This window comes from Branchiostoma lanceolatum, chromosome 3 (assembly GCF_035083965.1).
Source record: "Branchiostoma lanceolatum isolate klBraLanc5 chromosome 3, klBraLanc5.hap2, whole genome shotgun sequence".
Taxonomy (NCBI): domain Eukaryota; kingdom Metazoa; phylum Chordata; class Leptocardii; order Amphioxiformes; family Branchiostomatidae; genus Branchiostoma; species Branchiostoma lanceolatum.
In genome coordinates, this window is record NC_089724.1 from 8,819,635 (window position 1) to 8,839,874 (window position 20,240).

Below are 20,240 nucleotides of genomic sequence, written 5' to 3' on the forward strand. Positions count from 1 at the left end.
TCGACAACCACTCTCACCTTCTTCGGGATCAACAATGACCAATCACTTCCGAACGTAAACTCGCTAGAGTTGCAGACACGTGACCTTATTGACACGTGCCTTTATGGATGCCATTCTGCTGTTATGTTAACTGTTTATTGTAATCAAAATTGTCTCACCTGTAATACGCTGACGGGTGAAGTTGACGTTGATCACACCGTTGTTGTATGAGCCCAGTGGATTCTCCACGTTGTTAGAACCGTCCTCTCCCGGCATACTATGTCCAGTCGCCCACCTTATAATCAGAGACAGATCGTAACAGACCATAACCACATTGAGAACATTGTTCTGAATAAACAGACGACAGTTGTGCTCTACGACTTTACTGCCTTAGACTGCCCGGTTGATGAAATATCAAAAACGACAAGAAAAACAGCAGAGCAACAACCATGTTAGTCGTCTTTATAATACATAAACTGCGGAGAATGTTGTTGTGACGCTAAACCCTAAATCATTAAATGTCTTATCATTTAAAACTAAGTCACTCTTTATCACCCGTTATTTGTCCTAAGCCGCCCCGAACTCATATAAAATATACGTATTCTACCAACCTATCAGTAATGGAGACGCTGCCGTCGGTTGCCACCGCCGCAACAATAACATCACTGTTCGGCTGGAACATTATTCAACGTTACTTCAAATTTGTAAGTTTCACGAGACATTAAAGACATTCGTGCTTTTGTAATTTGATAACCTTTAACCAAATCTGTGTATATCCTTTAACCAAATCTGTGTATATCTTTTTAGCTGTGGTCACGTATGCTATTAACAGAAGAACACAACGTTTAGATGACGTTTCAACAAACTTCTTGAAAATGTCCATAAGAATATCGGATTGCAACCAGTGTACATGTATACAGATTACGTAGCTTATCCAAATCTAGGCTTAACTGACGTAAGACTAGTTGTGCTACCAGTAACAGCATCGTACCATACGCTGGTCGTTGGAGAAGCCAATGCCTATCCACTTGTCATTTGTCTGTCTGGCGCTCATCTCAAAGAAGATCTGAGAATAACAGTATACGATTAGTTAGCCACTAAGTACTACGATCTAGGTAAGACATTCCAACAGGAGACGTCCTATCTCGAAAGAAATCGTATCATCTCTGACGCAGACAATTGATGTTAACTTTGTTTCCTGTGTATTATCATGTAATCCATGTTCCACATTAAGTATATTGTATCACTATCATAGATTAGCGTAGTGTTTAGTCGTAAGTTATATAGAACTCATTAGAATTGTGACAAATGCATGTATCTCTTGATGTTTAGAACTGCTTGTTAAGAGCTTGTCATACATTGTACCTGTTACAATTGTTGCGCAATGAAGTTTGATACTGTATATATATCAAATACACGATACTCCTGGAGACTGGGTCAGTCTATACGAATGTATTCAGAGATTTATCAATGATGCTATTCAGACGGAGTTTGAAGTTCTTCGCATACCTTATCGGTGTCAGAATTGTACGTCCAGGAGACTGAGTGGTCACAGTCATCACCACGACACCCTTCAGGCGTGCTCCAGCTTCCACGGCAGTCTCCTGCAATCATGACAGAATAACAGATTTCATACTGGTATGTGATAACATGATAAACTACCGTATCAAACTTCTCAACAGCATTTGTTGCACTTGTCAAAGAATAATCATTAACTCATGTTGATCGAAGTAATAAAGAGACAGTCTGCGTGTGTGTGCTGGTCAACAAATTAAATCAAATGCGGCTAAACGGATGAAAACTGGAAATGGTTAGCTTTTGGACTCCTGGGGGCTTTCTACGGTATTGCAGCGTAACCGCCGGTTTTGATATCTCATGTTTCGGACATGCGTTCGCTATCTAAGGTCTCCTTCAAACTCCAAGCAAAGGATACGTCGTTACGGTGTTGAACAGAGTTGGGGATGGGGGAAAGGTTACCTATATCACTTCCGCCGCCCTCGCATTGGCTCCTGGGAATACACTCCCCATTCTGCAGTACAAACCCAGGGTCACATTGACACCCTGCGATACACACAGCTGGACAGATGGGTGCAGGGACCTCACATGTAGACTGGCAGTCTCCGGTACCGCAGGCGCGGAAGGAACTGTTTTCACCACACACTAGGGATGAAAACATCGATGTAATATTATATGTCGGACAGCTATATATATAAGGGTGAGTTCTGTTCTTTGCTTGAACTATAGTGAGTTCATTTATACCTCCATGAAAAATGGAGGTTATATTTTAGACAACGTGTTTGTTTGTTTGTGTGTGTGTGTGTGTGTTTGTGTGTGTGTGTGTGTGTGCCTGTGTGTGTGTGCCTGTGCCTGTGTGTGTGTGTGTGTGTGTGTGTGTGTGTGTGTGTGTGTGTGTGTGTGTGTGTGTGTGTGTGTGTGTGTGTGCGTCCGCGTGTGTGTGTGTGTTGGTCAACAATTAGATAACTCTAGAACGGCTGCGTGGACTTGTTGGTTGGCTGTTTTTTTTGTTAGTTGTTTGTCGACATGTCTGTCTGTCTGTCTGTCTGTCTGTGTTTTTTTCATTTGCTGGTTGGTTGGTTGGTTGGTTGGTTGGTTGGTTGGTTGGTTGGTTGGTTGAGTGGTTGGTTGGTTGGTTGGTTGGTTGGTTGGTTGGTTGGTTGGTTGGTTGGTTGGTTGGTTGGTTGGTTGGTTGGTTGGTGGAGTGTGACGGTGTAAAATATTTGATAATAAGGTATTAGGTCCCGGTCGCCGAAGTCATTCATCTGAATAAAGAAGAGGAATGGCGAGAATCATAGAGCAATGCTGTTTTAGAAGTGGAATAAACAAGCTGTTTACCTGTGCAGTTCAAAGGCGCAGGTTCCGCATCCTGGCTTCCAACACAGAAACAAGTTCCACCGCCCTCTGTGAATGTGTCCCCGTGTTCGTAGTACTGCCCGTTGCGTTCGCAACCTACAACATTGGGAATTAGCGTTTTCGTAGATTCGTGTATACGCATGTGCAGTGTCAGATGCGAAGGCCCTTTAAGCCTAGGTTACACATAGCCGAACATGGCTCCCGACTCTCCCCCGACCATGGTTAGAGTGATTCGGGAGTGATTCGGGAGCTAGCTCGGTTGGCGTTCGGCCGGGTCGGCTGGCGTTCGGCTGAGTCGGCTGGTGTTCGGCTGCGCCAGCCGAAAGTTTTGAAAATTTCAAAACATTCGGCTCTGGACGTAGGGTCTGAAATGGGTCGGCTGGTCTTCGGCTGGTGTTCGGCGCGGTCGGCTAGTGCTCGGCTGGTATTCGGGATTGAGTCAGTAGTAAAATTAGAACCTTAACCACGCCAGAAACACTACTGACTTACTCCCAACTAGTTTCCAACCTACCCATAACTCACCCCAAGGCCGTAGACAAATCTCTGCTATCTAATTCTCAACCAAGTGACTACTATCGGAACGTGGGCGAATCACCCCCGACCTTCACACGACCAAAAACAAAGAAGAACACTAAAAGCAGTATTAAAGCTAGCCATGATCCGAATTCGATCTCTCGGTGATGTTAACAAGATAATAGAATGGATTATTTTAATTAAAACCGCAAATGACCCCTCTTTTGAAAGTCGCTGAATATGTCCATTTAAATTCGTGAGAGGGTCTGCAATCGGTCGGGGTTTAGTCAGGAGAGATTCGGCAGTCTGCGGCTAGAGGTCGGGATGGTTGGGAGTAAGTTAGAAAGCATTCGGGCCCATTCAGGAGTAATTCGTGTACTGGTTAGGAGATGATCGGCGCATCTTCGGCGCATGTTCGGCGCCAAAGATAGGCGTGGCCCAAAAACTGGTCAGACTGCTCCCGAACTACCGCCGACCCGAGTCGGCTAGCGTTCGGGAGCCATGTTCGGCTATGTGTAACCTAGGCTTTAGACATGAAGGAAACCCGTCTGGGCATTGTTATGCAAATCGAGACAGTGGTTGAGACACAACCTCTGAGCTGTCCACACCGCTAACAGACATCTTGAACGCGTCTCTCAGGGAGGGAAGGGTACCGCCCGAGTGGAAGGAGGCTACAGTCGTTCCTGTTCCAAAGAAGCAGCCAGCCGACCTGGACAATGTCCGACCTGTTTCCCTCACAGCTCAGTTTGCCAAAGTGTGTGAAGGGTTTGTGTCTTCATGGATTCTGTCTGACATCTCCTCCCAAATAGACCCCAAGCAGTTTGGAAATTTAAAAGGATGTTCGACTACACACTGTCTCATTGACCTGCTGAACTTCTTTTTCGCTGGGATCGAACGGAAAGCGTCAGCTGGCACGCTAATCCTTACTGACTTTTCTAAAGCTTTCGACCGGGTATGTCATAACACCGCCGTCAGTAAACTGATCAGCATGGGAGCAAGACCATCCCTCATTCCGTGGCTCTGCAGCTTTATGTCTTGTCGTAAACAGCGTGTCCGCTACCAGGGAGCACTGTCGGACTGGGAGTTTCTTACATGTGGGGTAGCCCAAGGAACCCTGTTAGGACCTCTTGTGTTCCTGGTAATGATAAACGACTTTAATCCTGCAACCACAAACTCACACTGGAAGTACGTTGATGACGTTAACCTTGGGGAGATGAGAACATCAGCAACAACATCGACCCTCCAGACAGACCTCGACAACCTTGAGATCTGGTCAACAAACAGCCACATGATGCTCAATCCCCAAAAATGCAAGGCGATGCATTTCTGTTTTATGCGCCACCCCCGCAGGTACCGGCACTCACCCTTGGAGGAGCACCCCTCACCATCGTCACACAGGCCAGGTTGTTAGGGTTACACATAAGGTCAGACTTGCGGTGGGACAACCAGGTGAACGAGATGGTGTCTAAAGGCAGCAAGCGACTCTTTCTCGTCAGTAGGCTGCGCCGATCCGGCATACCTACGTCTGATCTAGTCACCATCTACTGTGGATACGTCAGACCCATACTAGAGTATGCCACTCCCTGCTGGAGTGCAGCGCTCACACAGAAACAGTCCGACGCCCTAGAACGTGTTCAGAAACGGGCCTGCAGGATTATACTAGGACGGACTTACAACTCATACACTGCTACCCTGAACCAGCTTTACCTTCCAAGACTGTCAACTAGAAGACAACAGTTATGAACCGACATTGCTGCTAAACTAGAACAGTCCCCACGTTTTCGCTCCTGGCTTCCGCCCACCCGTGGTCAGCAACATGGCAGAAACCTTCGGAACGCGAGCCGCTATGGACAACCCTCTGGCACAAACCGTTACACCAGAAGCGCCATTCCGGCCATCATCAGACTTTTAAATGAACTCTAGAGAACTTTGTTACCATATTTTCCTAGCATTGTTTGTCCCGAGGCAATCCCTAAGAGAGTGATTGTGAAATATTTTAAATGGTCTAAGTAAATGTTTTAACTGATATTGATTGTCTAAAAACTTTTAATCGATGCCTGAAAGCTGGGTAAACTACAATGAACTATGTTTTATTTTGCCTCGCAATTCAGCCTCGTAATGGCTGCCATGAGGCTAGTCTGTCAAATGATGATGACAAAATAAACCAGTCTATATATATATAACTGTTTGTAAGCCAGGGGCGTTGCTTGACACTGCACATGCGTATTCGAATCTACGAAAGCACTTATTGAAGCTTATGATGTCATTACGAACACTGGGGTTTGTTAAAAAGTCCTTCCCGCACCGATAGGTGCATAAGGCGGCGCCTATCTCCGGTTCCAAAGCCCGTGGGCCACACAACTTTGTGCAAGTCACTACAGCAGGGGGCTAGTCCGCTGGTAGTGATGTGTGTGTTTAACTGCCATACTCTTTCCCAAATGCTGAGTGCTAAGCACAGAAAGCAGTATGTACCATTTTTAGAGTCTTTGGTATGACCTGGCCGGGGTTCGAACTCACGACCTACCGTATACAAGGCGAACACTCTACCCACTCGGCCATTGCACTGGGGTTTGATTAACCTGTATATCCCCAGCCTGTTTGCGCTTTGAGACCAAGCCCTAAAGAACTAGACACTGCTGGCTCGTTGTTTTACCACAGAAGCAAGCGAAAAGGGAAATCCTACGGTACCTACGGTAACTACGAAGGATGGTACCCAGGCTAGGAAATACCGGTAAACTGTAGATCTCTAGAGGACGATTGGCTTGATAATTATTGATGCTTGCTGAATGGTAATGCCTTGAGCCACTATGCTTACAAATAGCTAGATGCATGTAATGTGTTTGGCAAAAACGCTACTCATATTTGTGTCCTTGATCTGTAAAGAAAGGTACCTTGCTGAATTAAAGCGTTAGTGAAGTATAGCCAAAGTATTGGTTAAAGTGTAAGGGCTTCAGATCAGTTGTTGACATTTGAAAATGCGTTTTTTTTTATTCAACCGTTTGCGAATCTTTATGTTAAAACAATACTTACATCCGAATCCAAAGTTGTCGGAGACAAGGATTTGGCCGTTCTCATCGCAGTACATGCCGCTCCCCATGCAGCCAGTCGTCTCGGATATTGTTGTTCCAGGAGGATAGATTCGGCCGTTGTACTCACAGCCGGAAATCTCTGGTTCTGGTTCTGGTGTTGACGGTGGTTCTGCTTCTGGTTCGGGTTCGGGTTCTGGTTCTGGTGTTGTCGGTGGAAGGGTCGTCGGCCACAAGGTCGTAACTGCAATAAACCAGAGTGATTAGAGTTTAATGGACAATGGGGTGTGTGTGGGGGGGGGGGGGGATCCCTGGCTATCTATCGCGTTTATTTTGTGCAGGAATGTTTTTCCCTAAAAACGTGACAATCCAAATAGTAACTGTAGTAATTTGATGGTTTGAGTGTATTTTACCAGGTGATAAACAATTGTGTGCTTGTGTGTGAGAGGGTGTGACAGAAAGAGAGGGGAGAGAGACACAGAGAGAGGGAGAGGGGGAGGGAGAGACAGACAGAGACAGAGACAGCTAGAGAAAAAGATCTGATATAGCATTAGAGATATTGCTTCTGGAAAAATGCCTGTATGATCCCCTTATACCACTATACAAAGAAGGAATTGACACTAGAATATACATATTTTGTACTTACATTCCCTTTGAGCTCGGCAGACAGCTAGTGATCCTGAAAGAGACAGGATATCAACACATCACATGAAAACAATTAAAACTCTACAGCTGGTTAGAATTCGGAGGTTTACTCCCGCTAGGAAATTATTTTATTACCTAGATATCTAACCTTCATAAACGTATGGCACTATCAATTACGTTTACCATGCTGCAGTCTTTCTTTAAGTCGCATGGTGTCGTCATGGCATGCACATTACATGTGTTTGGACAGAGTAACGTAAAGCGTGTTTCTGAGTGGACTGCGACTGTTTGCGAATGGCATTCGCCAACTTTTTGCGCACAGTTGCCAATTTGTGACTAACCGGTTTCCAATAGACGCATAATTGTCGCCGGAAATGGCGATTTTTTTAAACTTTAAAATGCAATTGGCAAAATAAATCGAACTAGACGCGAACTAGACTCCAATATTGCCACATTGGGGTGGGCCATTAGTCGCCAATAGATCCCCATCAGTCGCCAAATTTATTCTGTAGATAAAACGTCAGTTTCAAAGTTTGTTTGTTCTGATAAAAAGGCTGTAAAACACATCTCATACACATACATGGTGTACAAAACACGTAATAGAATGAAATCTTGTATATGGTTCGTGTCCGTTCATTTTGGTCATTTCTGTTACTGTAAGATTCTTTTAAGGTTATGCATATATTTCAAAATGTGTTACCTATGTTGCGCCAAGTATCATAAGTGAACATTCTTTTACCTCTTTTTGATGCATTTGTGTCAGTTTACATTGTTTTTAATTCAGTGGCAACACCACTAGTACTATCTCCAATACCTGCTCATATGGGCTTCATTCACAAAAGCGTTGTACGTCAGACAGTGTGATCGCAACGGAAAATTATCGACAAGTTCGCAAAGTTACCGCAATGATCTGTCGCCAACAGATCGCAGTACAGTGAGATAAAAGCCTTTCAGGATTAGCTTGCGTATGATAAAAACTTTCCTTTCTGATGACATAGATTATAAGAGGAACCTTCGGGAAATTAAAAAACCGTTGACCAGGAAAAAACGCAACGCCATTTTGGTCTGTTTCCTCATACGGTTACTCAGGTCCTCCATTCCACTAGACTAGACGGCGCTCTCACGGCGACCTCGCTGCGACCTAAGCTGGATTTCTGTAACCCTTGATTTCATAATTAGAATATCATGCAAAGTGTAAAAGTTCGACTGAAAACACTACAAAACACACAAAGCGTAAAATTATCTACAAAATTCGTTGAGCGCTCTTATAAATTCTAGGTCGCAGAGAGAGCGTGGCGAGGTCGTCGCCTTCGTGGAATGGGGCGTGCAATTAGACAAGCTTGAACCTGCCCACCGTTTGCGGTTTATTAACTACTGGCATGGTCTATTTTAGACACACCTCAAATATTTTACGATCAAAAGAAATTCCTCATTGTAATAGCAGCACCTGTTTCCTGCCTATACATCCTGCTCAGTGTGTTTTAATGGTTAGGTACGGTCAGTGACCCCATGTGATCAGTAGTGTACGTGCCGATGTGCAATGATGCCTTTGTGAGTGTGTGTTGTACACAGATAACCATACAGCTAGTTATTCGGTGACCACACCCAGGATGGTAGGTCTCTAAATCTACCGTAACAAGAGTTCGGAGACCCCAGGGTGATTGTCCTTTAAAGTTTCAGTAACAAATCATGTAATATTTACATGAAAACACTTCTTGATGGTGACATCTTTGTGATCCCTTGTGTGTTCTTCCTGACAACCTTTTTTACAGCCATGTTTCACGGTGTGGTTAAGGTACAATCAGTCGTCTAGCAATATAACCCTTGAAGTTCGTCTTAAAATGTACATTCGCTAACAACAATGAGAGAAATATCCTCTTCAATTGTATTCAAGATACATTCCATAGTTTTCGATGCTTAAATAGCACAGAAAAATTCACATTCCTTATGCCATTAGCTAAACCATGTATCATATGAGCTCCATCCCTCCTTACATTTACACTTGTCTTGTTGAACCTGTACATACTAGTATAAATTAGTAATTGCATGCGTTGTAAAATACCACATTCTTATATCACAGTGACTGTAACTTTAGTTAGAATTGCTTTATCATCATAACCTGTACTTAGCTTGTAAGAGAATAAATGTACAATAAAGGTCTTTCATTCACTCATGAATACCATATGCCTACAAATTAATCGAAAGCATATACCAAAAGATACTAGGTTTGGATACACTACTACCCCCCACCCTCCACATCTTTGTCTTTTTCAACGGTCTCAACCCTTGGCTTGTTAAAGACTGGGCAGGAATCCAACTACGTATCACATTACTTCTTAGTGCCCTGTGTTTGCTCTGCGTGCAGGTGAGAGTACAGCGTTATCCGACCCCGGCTGCTGCCTTTATCAGTCATCGGTGACTTAACTTGCTGCGGACGTGGAGTTCTTGTTTTGCATTAGGCCAAGGAATGTTCTAAATCCCTGCTCCGCTAACAAACAACAAAGGCTGGTTTGCAGAACGCAACGTCATGTGACTGTACCAGCCAGAGTCAGGTACATGTAACGTTACGCCATGACAACAGTGCTAAACTTAGGAGTTGTAGGACAGGTACTGGCTATCACCTCGCTATGGTCACTGCCCAGCCACGCCTACTTGATTTGGTGTCCATCCAGAGAAGCACAGAAGCTCCGTGGCAAGATTCTGTCCCTCGTCCCTTTGCTGCAAGTTGGAAACCACGCCACTATACACGAGAATTGGTTCAGTTTAGGTCGTACATTTTAAGTTAGTTTTCTAGAGCAGGACATGTAACGCTATATGCATGCCCGACTAAGCATCCTTTCAGAAAGGCTTCAACTTATACATGAAGACTGTATAGCAGCGTTTAGCACGCAGTCACCAAAAAGAATATAAAAACGAAGTACCATTTTCTTTGTATCGAAATGAAAAGAATATAATGTCACAGAAGTCTATTGATATACGAGGGAAGAACAAAACATTTTCCTGATTAATTACATGGAAAACTCATTTTTCTTCCCGTACTGTCCCAGCGAACGTATTACATATTTTTTGCCATCGATATTTGATGAAGACAAATGCGCTAGTATTGATAAAGGCCTTCACTTTCGACTGTCCTTAGTTCAGTTGGAGCCCCTTGGATTTACATGTATACAAATCCCGCCGCCACAAAAACATACACACCTAAAAGTAAACTTAGCTTACTCCTCCAGCAAAATTTGCCCCTCGAAATGCAGCAAATAGCATTTCAGAGGGACTGGATTTCCGCGGAAGCATGCTCTGCTCTGGGACCCCCCTAATATTGCCTTACGTTCGGCGCGACACCTCGCTCCTTCGGCGCTCGACATAGGGAACATTTCGTCTGAAATATCCCCCCATACAAATTTTCATGCCACCGCCTCTGTCTATAAACACAACTATAGATTCTCAAGTCAAAACTGACTTCACACTGAAAAATTACCTATCATCAATTCGTATTAAGAATCAGTTCTCACTGCTTGAAAATAGAAAAAGGTCGATATCATTATATACCAGCCAACCTGACACGATGTCCTTCATGTCAAGATAGCGTTGAAGATGAATATCATTTCTTAATGGCACGCCCCGCATATAGTGTAGATAGACGTGCATAACATATTCTTGTAGTTATAGTTTTTAAAATAAGACTTTTATACTTGTTGTAATGATTGCCTTGTCATTGCTTTCATACATTGTGCCTTGTACGATTGTCGAGCAATAAAGTTCATTCTTTCGTTCATTCATTCAATATAGACACGGGTATCTGTCGCGCCTGTGAGGAACGTGAAGACCTTGTAACATATTCAGGACATCCTCCCGAGTCCCGACCTTGTCCCGATCACTGTTCACCCAAGGCCGGCATAAGGTTAGAAGCCGTTGTATTAGTTTTGAGTCACGCCTATCTTTCGCAGAGACCATGTCACAACCATTTAACAATCAGTACATGACTTACTTCCAACCGAGCTCGAGCCCCGAATTATGGTGTATTATTTATTGGTTGATTTACTCCTTTAGCCTTTCGCATGTAAATGTGACAGCGACTCTTATTGGTGTATTTATGTATCATTCTGTTGTGTATTATTTGCTTCTATTGAAGTGTATCAAAATTGGTTATATCTATGGTTTTGTTTATAATTGTATTTCATTATCATTATCAGTTAGTTTATAGGTGGAGCCTCCCGGGTTTCCCCCTCCTCCTGCACTATTTCCATATTGTTGTATATCTATTTGCCTCTGTTTCTTATTTTATTTGTACGAACCAATAAATCGAACAAAGCAAAAACAAACTCTTCCAGGAGTAACAAATTCACACAGAAAAACATGGACAGCATATCATCACATAGCATACAACATCTTATTAGTACTAAAAATCCTCATAACATGGAAGCTTTTTTCAACTCTTTTTTACTCTTAACCTCTCCCAACCATCCCGACTGACAAGCTGCATATACTCTCTCACGACTAGTTCCCAACCAATAGCCAACTATCTCACAAAATGAAATGGACATAACCAGCGATTTATAAAGAACGGTGCATTCAATAGTTTTAATTAAAATCATCCCTACTCCCATGTTGTGAACATCACCTAAAAATCAAATTTAGGTCAAAGCTTGCTTCAATACGGCTTTTACGATCCTCCTGTGCTTTGGTATGCCAGACGGTTGTACTATGTGTGAAGGTTGGGGGTCTTTGGCACACATTGAAGGGTCTAGTGGTCGTCTCGGATGAGAATGAGGTGGGATTTGTCGGAAGGGTCTGTAGTTGAGTCATGGGTTGGCTGGAAATCCTCAGATTTGACTTTCGACTCTCAACAACGCAAAAACCATTGCTGTCTTACTCCCCACCAGTCTCAAACCCGATCCACACCGGTTCACAACCCATTCCAGATCTAACGTCCACTCGCAAATTTTTGAAACAAGTAGTAGACTGCCAAAGACAAACTGCCAGCTATAGTCAACCTTGCCCCGAACCTACCAACCTACTCCCAACCGTTGTCTGGGAAAGGTTGGGAGCGGTCGGGAGGCCATGGTCGGCAATGTGTGACAGGCGCTTTGGTTGCACCCTTTTTAGAATGGTGGTAACCAATAGACCATCTTGGGGAAAATAGCCTGCTTTTTCAACCACTACATTTCTTCGCTTGCATCTCAGAATTCCATTACGGTTGCGAATGCGTGCATAGACTACGGGAACCGTAAACAAACCTTATCAGAAGAAAGTATGTCACCTGTGTGGGTGCGACTAAAAGAAGCACGCTTGGCATTCTGAAGTAATGGTAGTCGACAAAGTCAACTTCTCCCATTGGCTGAAGAACTCCCATGGGATGTTTGACATTCGTTGCTCCTATTCATTGTCAAAAACATGCAAGGTAAATATTTTTCCTTAAGTCCCGTCCAATTAGTTTCTATCACAGTACATTGCGCTGCATATACTGGCGATGGTACGGAAATGTACTTAGAATTCTCCATGCAGAGGTTTCGTTGGATGGATTTTAACGGGGGGAAGGCAGCGTTAAACCACCACCCACCCCATCGAAACCTCTGCTTGGAGAATAATGGAGATAAGAATAGACAGACATGGTCATTGGTGCATCCTCAGGTTCTCTCTCTCCTCTCTCTTCCTCATTTTGACAACCAAACAGAGTATAACTAAAGTTTAAATCAAGACATTCAAACGCAAGGTCACCATCTAGTGCAAGTGAACATGTTTTAAACCTCCTTCGCAAAGCTCAGTCTGATGAATGAGATTCAAACTACGTAATCTTATCATAGTTTAATGAATCATTGATGACATCCTCAAGATATATTGATTTTCATCCTACTATCTTTAGATTATCATAATTTTCATTCTTTTTGGACGAAAATAGACAATATAAAGCGGCAGGAATTCGTGGCCTGATAGCTACCTTGTAACTTATTAACAATTATTGAAATGGGAAGGAGACCGCAAACGGTGTATCTATTCATAACAAGCTTTTGAAATAAGGGTTTGTGTCTTGTTTCTAAATACCGTCTTCAGTCAATGTAGGAATTTACATGAAACATTATTTTAAGTGTCCAGTCTATTCGGTACTTCTTACAACATTTGTCATGTATTGATTTTTACCTCAATATTTCCAAGCATGTCACGCCATCTTTTTTGTAGTGATAGCGATTAACCTGCATTTTATATCAACCGCAAGTGGTTGACATACAACAATGTGACACAGTTATGCTTAGAAACAAAGAGATCGACAACTAGTAGGGTTAAACTTTGGAGGTGAAACATGCACATGCCACGAAAGAAACATGCATATGAATAGGCCAGGTTCATTTACCACGAGGGCCTCAGGGCTTCATACCGTATCGGGTTGGGAAAGGCACTTACTTTAAGGACTGCAATTGCAATTGGATACCAATGACAAGATAAGACAAACGATGTACCCGGAATGATGTCATGGATATCTGTGCGTCACTTACGTGGCATTTCGAAAGGTTCATCCTGTTATTTAAAACATAATACTGAAATCTCATTACTCTTAAGCTTAGTAATGCTTAGGTCACATTTCCAAAGCGGGGCCCGGTCGGGCAGCTTGCGGGAACGAAAAATATTACATAAAAGACAACAAAAGACACAAAACGTTAGAAAATTACTTCTAACTATAACTTGTGTATTTTCTTGATATGCGTTTTTTATTTTTCCTTTTCGCAAACAGCTCGGCCGGGCCCCGGCTTGGAAATGTGACCTAAGCATAACCTTTGGCCCAGTACTGGTGTTAGTTACAGTTGAAGAGTTACTGTTGGACAGCTTGGCTTCATCCAAGCTTAAGAACGAATACGTAAACGTGACACTGCATTTTTTTCTCAGTTTTACTGTTTTTCGAGTGTCTAAGGCTCGGGGAGTTCAGCTACAGCTGTAAGATTGCAATTACTAAGCGGGGACCGGCCGGGTAGTTTGCGGGAACGAAAAGTACGATATAAAAGGCAACAAAACACACAAAACGTTGAAAAAAATACTCCTTATAGCAGGAATTATGCATATTCTTGATACGCATTTTTATTCTTTGTTTTCTCAAGCACCCCGGACTGGCCTAGGCTTAACAATATGACCCAAGCATTAAGGGGGCATTGTTTGAAGGCATGGCGGAACAAGGCTTTTAAGATAAGACAAAAAAGACTCAACGAAGATTCCGTTATATTCCCTTGGGTACTTATCTCATCTCACTTTGTGCAAGTGACAAATGTAACCTTATGAAATATTCAACAGTCTTCGATTGCTTCCACCCAGTGGTAGTAGGCCTGTATATAAAGCATGTATGTGAGTTATCAAATTATGGTATACTGGTAACTGAACCGTGAGATGTAAACAATTATTACACACACGTTCATTACAACCAACAACACACGCTACGAACAAAAAGCGAAAGTACGATAATTTTTAGAATACAAAGTAATACGGTCGCCATGTATACGTTTGTAGAAATGTATTATATTAATGATCGTCTTAGTGTCATTTTTCGGGATGCGTCATATTTTGGGGAGTTGGATGTCTCCTTTTTGAAAAAAAAGACGTCACTAAGCAATCTACTCAATGATATCAAGCCCAATCATTTGTACTTCATTCACAACAATTCTGAAAAAATAATGGTAGCTCTCCAAATGGATCGAAACGCCCACCCAAGACGAATTGTCTAATTTTCCTCACAAATGAGAATAGTTCGCAATAAAACAGTATAAACAATGTACATATCATTTGCTGTAAACACAAATCCGCCTTTCAAAGAAATATTTTGCTTTGGGACAACAGATATTTGTTACAGCCACGTTATGTATCATGGTACAAAAGAAAATTGCTCAATATATGTATATAAATCAACCACATACATTGTATGCATGTAGGTGAGAATTGCTGAAATAGCGTTTCGAGTGAAACTAACATCTTTGATGTTGGGTACCTAACTTTGTTTATATTCCTTAGTACAAACAACATGCTGTTGAAAGTGCACAAAGGGGTAGTACAGCTCTGCCTCAAGTTTCCTAGGACATTGCTTGAGACTCTGAATACAGAGACTGACTGCCACCGACTAGTCCTCAACTCTCTAGTGTAACGAGACACATTAAAAAACTGACGTGTGCCCAAACAAGAACAAACAGAGACAGCAAATCTTCTACTAATTTCCATGCATGTGTAACCTATCTATTGAATGTGGTCAGTTATATTCTCAGCAGCAGCCGCTAGCAAGTACCATGTTGTTATCGCGTCCCTTACCTAAGGAATTGCAGCCTACGTGCAAAGTTACATACTTTAGTGCATTTATGTGAATTAGTGTATGTATTTTATAATCGGAGTAATCATTGTGGGCAAGTGTACAATAAAAGTACAAAATCGTGCAGTCGTTTTAAGTTGTTTATGGTCATTTAAGGCTTTCATATGTGCAATACTTTAAGTCCTTGATGATTTCTAATCTTTAACATGGATACAATTTAGTGCCTCACTGCAATATTTCAATAAATTCATCTTGAATCTTGAATCTATGTGTTCCACAATAAGTATGTATATATCTTAAAATGTTACACCTCCCATTCCAAGACCTCGCAGCGACCTAAAATTTGACAGATTCGCTCAACGAATTCCATAGGTCAACAAACGATTTCTTACGCTTAGTATGTTGTCTTTTCCGTCATAGTTTTACAGCTTGCATGATATTCCAATTATGAGATTAAGGGTTACACAAATGCAATTTAGGTCGCAGCGAGGTCGCCGTCTTGTCGAAAGGGTCCTAGGGTCTTAGGTCATACTGGTCAGCTCACGCCCCAGATACAGGATCGGGAAACATAACGCCTAAGTAAACACGTAAGAGGATATATTTGAACAACTTTCCCTCTGAAGCACTAGACCGTGGTTATTAACACAACTTTCACCATACCACTGTGTTCTTTCTCTGACCAGTCAAGTATAAGATATTGTAGTAGCATGGGTACATTATGGTTCTTACCACAAGGTCATTTTACGAGTACTCAGATGTGCAACAAAGTGGAATCTTTATATTTGGCGCGGATGGCCTATTTCATCTTGGCCACTGAAATTAGATATGACTGTGAATAATTTATTGAGAGGGCGACAGAAAACCAACTTAAATCACGAGTATTTTTGTTTTCAATTTTAATTGATTTGAACAAATAACCACAAGGTGGGCAACAGTTTTGACATCACAAAGTATATATATCGGGTTACTACCGCCCCCCTCCCCAGCAATAACACATATCGCTAGGTCAATCACATCGCTGTCTTTATTACCAGCGGTGCCAATGCACAATTTGCTTCTGCGTGAGCTGAAATGTCGTGAGCTACTTCAGAAAATCGGTGCAACAAATGCTGCAAGCTCGTGACAAAACTGTCGGCGCTGTTGTGTCGAAACAGAGATTTACTGTCCCTGAGGTAACATGCATGAATAGAAAGAAACCACGCCCTACCCGCCACCGCGAGGAGCAGGGCCGCCCAGCGAGCCATGGTCGACCGGTCGTCGGACGACTGCAACGCTTTGTCCCGACGAAATCCGGCGGAAGTCCCAGTAGCGGTACAATTAACTTGACGTTAGCGACCAGCACTCATGGAGCAGTAGAAATGACAATCCAAACAACACTTGCCGGTCAGGTACTCCCAAGGGAACCCACCTGTATGCAGGTGAGAATCGAATGCGTCCCAGATGCGCAGGCTCAGGGTGTCACATGCACGTACTGGTTGACCTTGGTGGCCCAAGACCATTCAGGGACATCTATGCGTCACCTGAGACTCCCCCGTCCCTAGTAAGGTACGCACGTGAAGCATCATGGGAAAGTCGGGATTTCGACGCGAAGCACTGGCGCTGTGACAATAACAGTCGTAATAGTTCTATCGACCATTTCTTAATTAATCCCCCTCAGGCAGCGTTGCTGTGTACAAGTAACCACAATATTTCTCAACTGTCACAACTAACATCAAGTCGATAAATTGGTCATCGATTGAGAAAATGGGTCATTTCCTCGTCGCACTCTGCATTGTTCTAATAAAAACTAGGTCATTTCCTTGTTATGAAGGCAATTCCCAATGGAATATATGTATCCAGCAGTCATGTTTGTTATATTTATACTGGTATATCTATGGCAATTTTCATCGAGTACACCTTCCAACGAAAATTCGTCTTCTGCACCATACTAACTATACTAGCACCCAGCTTACACTTACAGAAGTGCCAGCATATGTTTAACTCTTAGAATTAAGCCATGACAACAATTACTCAAAAATCCCCATTCAAAGCCGACGTTAGAATTTTGCATCGTAGCCATTGGTATCTTTATCTATTAGGCCAAGAGATATACCACCTGATACAATGAACAAAGATATGTAAGCACCACTTTTTTTTCCAGTATGAAGTATCAGGTGACAGTGATGCAAAGAAGAGATACTGGGCAGCTGTGCATTAGGGTAGATATGACAGGAATGTATCGGTCACAAGGATCCCGTATTGTGTCAATCATTCGAATATAAAACCACTGTTGGGATTTTTTTATGAATAGCTACAAGCAAGGTCATACTTATGACTCTGTCGGGTCGCTAGCTGATCACTGTTAAACGTGCCTGGCTTCTATTTTATTCAAGCAGAAGTGTCGATCGAGAGGGCTAAGAGTGGCCGCAATTTTCAACGCTTTTGTAGGGACAGAAACGTTAAAAATCGAGGCCACTACTCTGCTTGAAGACACCCTAGCCACTATCTCAACTTGATTTGAAACCGTGGGCAATAGTTTTGACAAGAGAAAGGACACATCGGTTCCCAAAATAGTCGTATACTATTGGGAACTATTCTATTATGGAATAAATTATTCACACACCTTGTCACTTTTTTATAGTAACAGGAAAAGGTCATACATAGTTTAACAGACCATGTGACGTTTAAATCATCGGGTTGAAACACAGTCAAATTTTCCATCATTTACATTGTATTTGAATGTAGAATTACATGATTTTTCTTGCCCTTTGTCTACTAAATTGACAAAGTCAGGTGAGAATCACAGATAAGATCTTTGGCGCAGCCACAATGGTTAAACCCTGCAGTCATTGCGTTGGTATTTGCCTTGTCACGCCACAATGCTGAGGATTGGGGTGCTATCTCACACAGGTACAGTTCTCTCACCAGCGATCCTACCAAGGCCGACTGGCCTTCAGGCGAAATTACAGGGTGATTATCCTTCGTATTCAGCGGAGCGAACAGAATGACAGTACGCCTTGCACATCTTTAACCTTTCAAGCATACTGTCATTGCCAGTTTGCATCAAAGCATTTCTGGGACATTATAAACTATACATACCTTTTTCATTAATGCGTATTGTTTAATACGGTTATCATTTTTCACCCATTACTATGGCTCAAATGTTCAAAGTAACTGAAATTGACTGGACATCAGCATAGATAAATGCATTGCTAGATTCTTCGACAAAGAAGCCTTAAGTCTATTGCACGTACGTTACCTTCTTAGCTATCTTTGATACCAAGCGCAGGTATACGTATACGTATACGGGTATATATTGCATTCTGTTACTAAACCTGTGACACCAGGTATGACCTAACACCTGGGGGTCATCTGTTTGACCTTTCCACCGTTCTTTAAGCTGCTTATGAAAGGAAGCTCTGTTGACGTGACGGCTACTACCGGCGCCTAACCGGACCATTGTATAAGTGCGCTGGATCATACAACTGCAAGAAGCCTATCTGCAATGGAACGCGCAAATCCTGTTTTTGCCAAGCTTCTCATGTGCAACCAAAACAGCACTGACAATGAACAGGATTATGCCCCAGACTTTGTGTACTTGATGCTTGCTTAGAATAGAGGGACTTGGGTGAGTTTTGTTGTAAGGTCGGACATATTTATATAGAGGGTCTGACCTTATAACAAATTTCGTGAGTGGAAAAAGATGGCTAGCAAGTAAAAAAAAAACTTCGTAATTGGAATTCTGTGGCCCACCTGATGTCTACAACAGACTGATAACTGGTAACAGATTACACTAGGTATCATTTTGCCTGTAAAGTATGTTAACTGTAATGAAAAGGTGGTAGTCAGAAAAGGTTCTAGAAGTTAGATTGCCATCTTTGTCTACACTTGTCACCTTTGAAAAATGTAACGAGGTAGTTCGTGTCTTTCTTAATTCAACCTTGAAAGATCTCCGTCGTCCTACCGGTCGTTGTTCATCCGTGTGACGAGGAATGTGTATCATGTGCACGTGTACACGGTCAGGGGCATTCACCTGTGACGTCATGAACTCTGAGGCCCGGTTTACATACACATTTTCCAAGCATACATGGAGCACACTCAGCCCAAGTCCGACTCAGTGGAGTCGATTTTGGACTGTGTTAACAGAAATATAGGGTGCTCAAGTCTCCTTTTCCCAGGCTCGCCTTGAGCAATCTCGAGACCATGCTCAAGCTTAAGTCGGATTCAAGTGACGTTTACTTGTATGCAAATCCAAGGAGTAGACTCTGAGTGTACTCCCGGTTAGTTACGCAATGCTCAGGTCAGCGGTCAAATGAAAATCAATGAAAGCATTGTCGCAGATTTGATAATTTGCTTGTCAGTCTTTATGCTATAATTTTTTCGGTATCTATCTTATAATTTTGTGTCCTCTGTGGTGCAAGTTGGTCAAGATTCAAAGCAAGACAATACTACGGTCGTCACACCGCTGGCGCAGGTGGGCATTCAAAGTAACTTCGCGGCCCCGTGAGTAAACAGACCACACTTGAGTCGGACGTCGGCTGAGTGTACTCCGAGTGTGCTTGGTAATGTATGTCTAAATCGATACGTGCAGGTGGCCCTTGTTCCTAACTTACAAACTATAGCTATCAGGATACGTTGATGTTCTCAGTCCTATCGTTAGTCACTGACGAAAGATAGTGGATGCTGTCTGAAACGTCTGACTGTTTCAAAATCTTATCCAGTTGCTTGAGTAATTATTTTTGGCGTATAGCTACCAGGCCCTGAAACCGTCCGGATAGATAATGCGCTTATATTTTGTATATCCTAACCTTCATCTGCACTGTAAAACGATATATTCCTAAGAATGCTTTATTGTATACGTGATAAGGCACGTTTATGTTACAGTCACATCTGGTCGGGCAGCCACCTGGCGCAGACAACCGCCCCCAGTCTCAAGTCATATCAAAACAGTC

The 20,240-nt window shown here is 42.6% G+C and overlaps 1 protein-coding gene across 1 annotated transcript in view; it reads right to left on the reverse strand.

The window, feature by feature from the left end:
- LOC136429101 (uncharacterized) overlaps positions 1-16,625 on the reverse strand; it is a 49,408-nt gene extending 32,783 nt beyond the window's left edge. The window contains exons 1-9 of the mRNA XM_066418981.1: positions 16,517-16,625; positions 7,036-7,068; positions 6,394-6,633; positions 2,833-2,946; positions 1,957-2,139; positions 1,489-1,583; positions 971-1,045; positions 591-652; positions 159-274 (exon numbers count right to left, since the gene is read on the reverse strand). Of these exons, the coding sequence (XP_066275078.1) occupies positions 159-274; positions 591-652; positions 971-1,045; positions 1,489-1,583; positions 1,957-2,139; positions 2,833-2,946; positions 6,394-6,633; positions 7,036-7,068; positions 16,517-16,553 (955 nt within the window). The 5' untranslated portion in view covers positions 16,554-16,625. The remainder of the gene's footprint in view (positions 1-158; positions 275-590; positions 653-970; positions 1,046-1,488; positions 1,584-1,956; positions 2,140-2,832; positions 2,947-6,393; positions 6,634-7,035; positions 7,069-16,516) is intronic.
- Between the last annotated feature and the right edge of the window lie 3,615 nt (positions 16,626-20,240).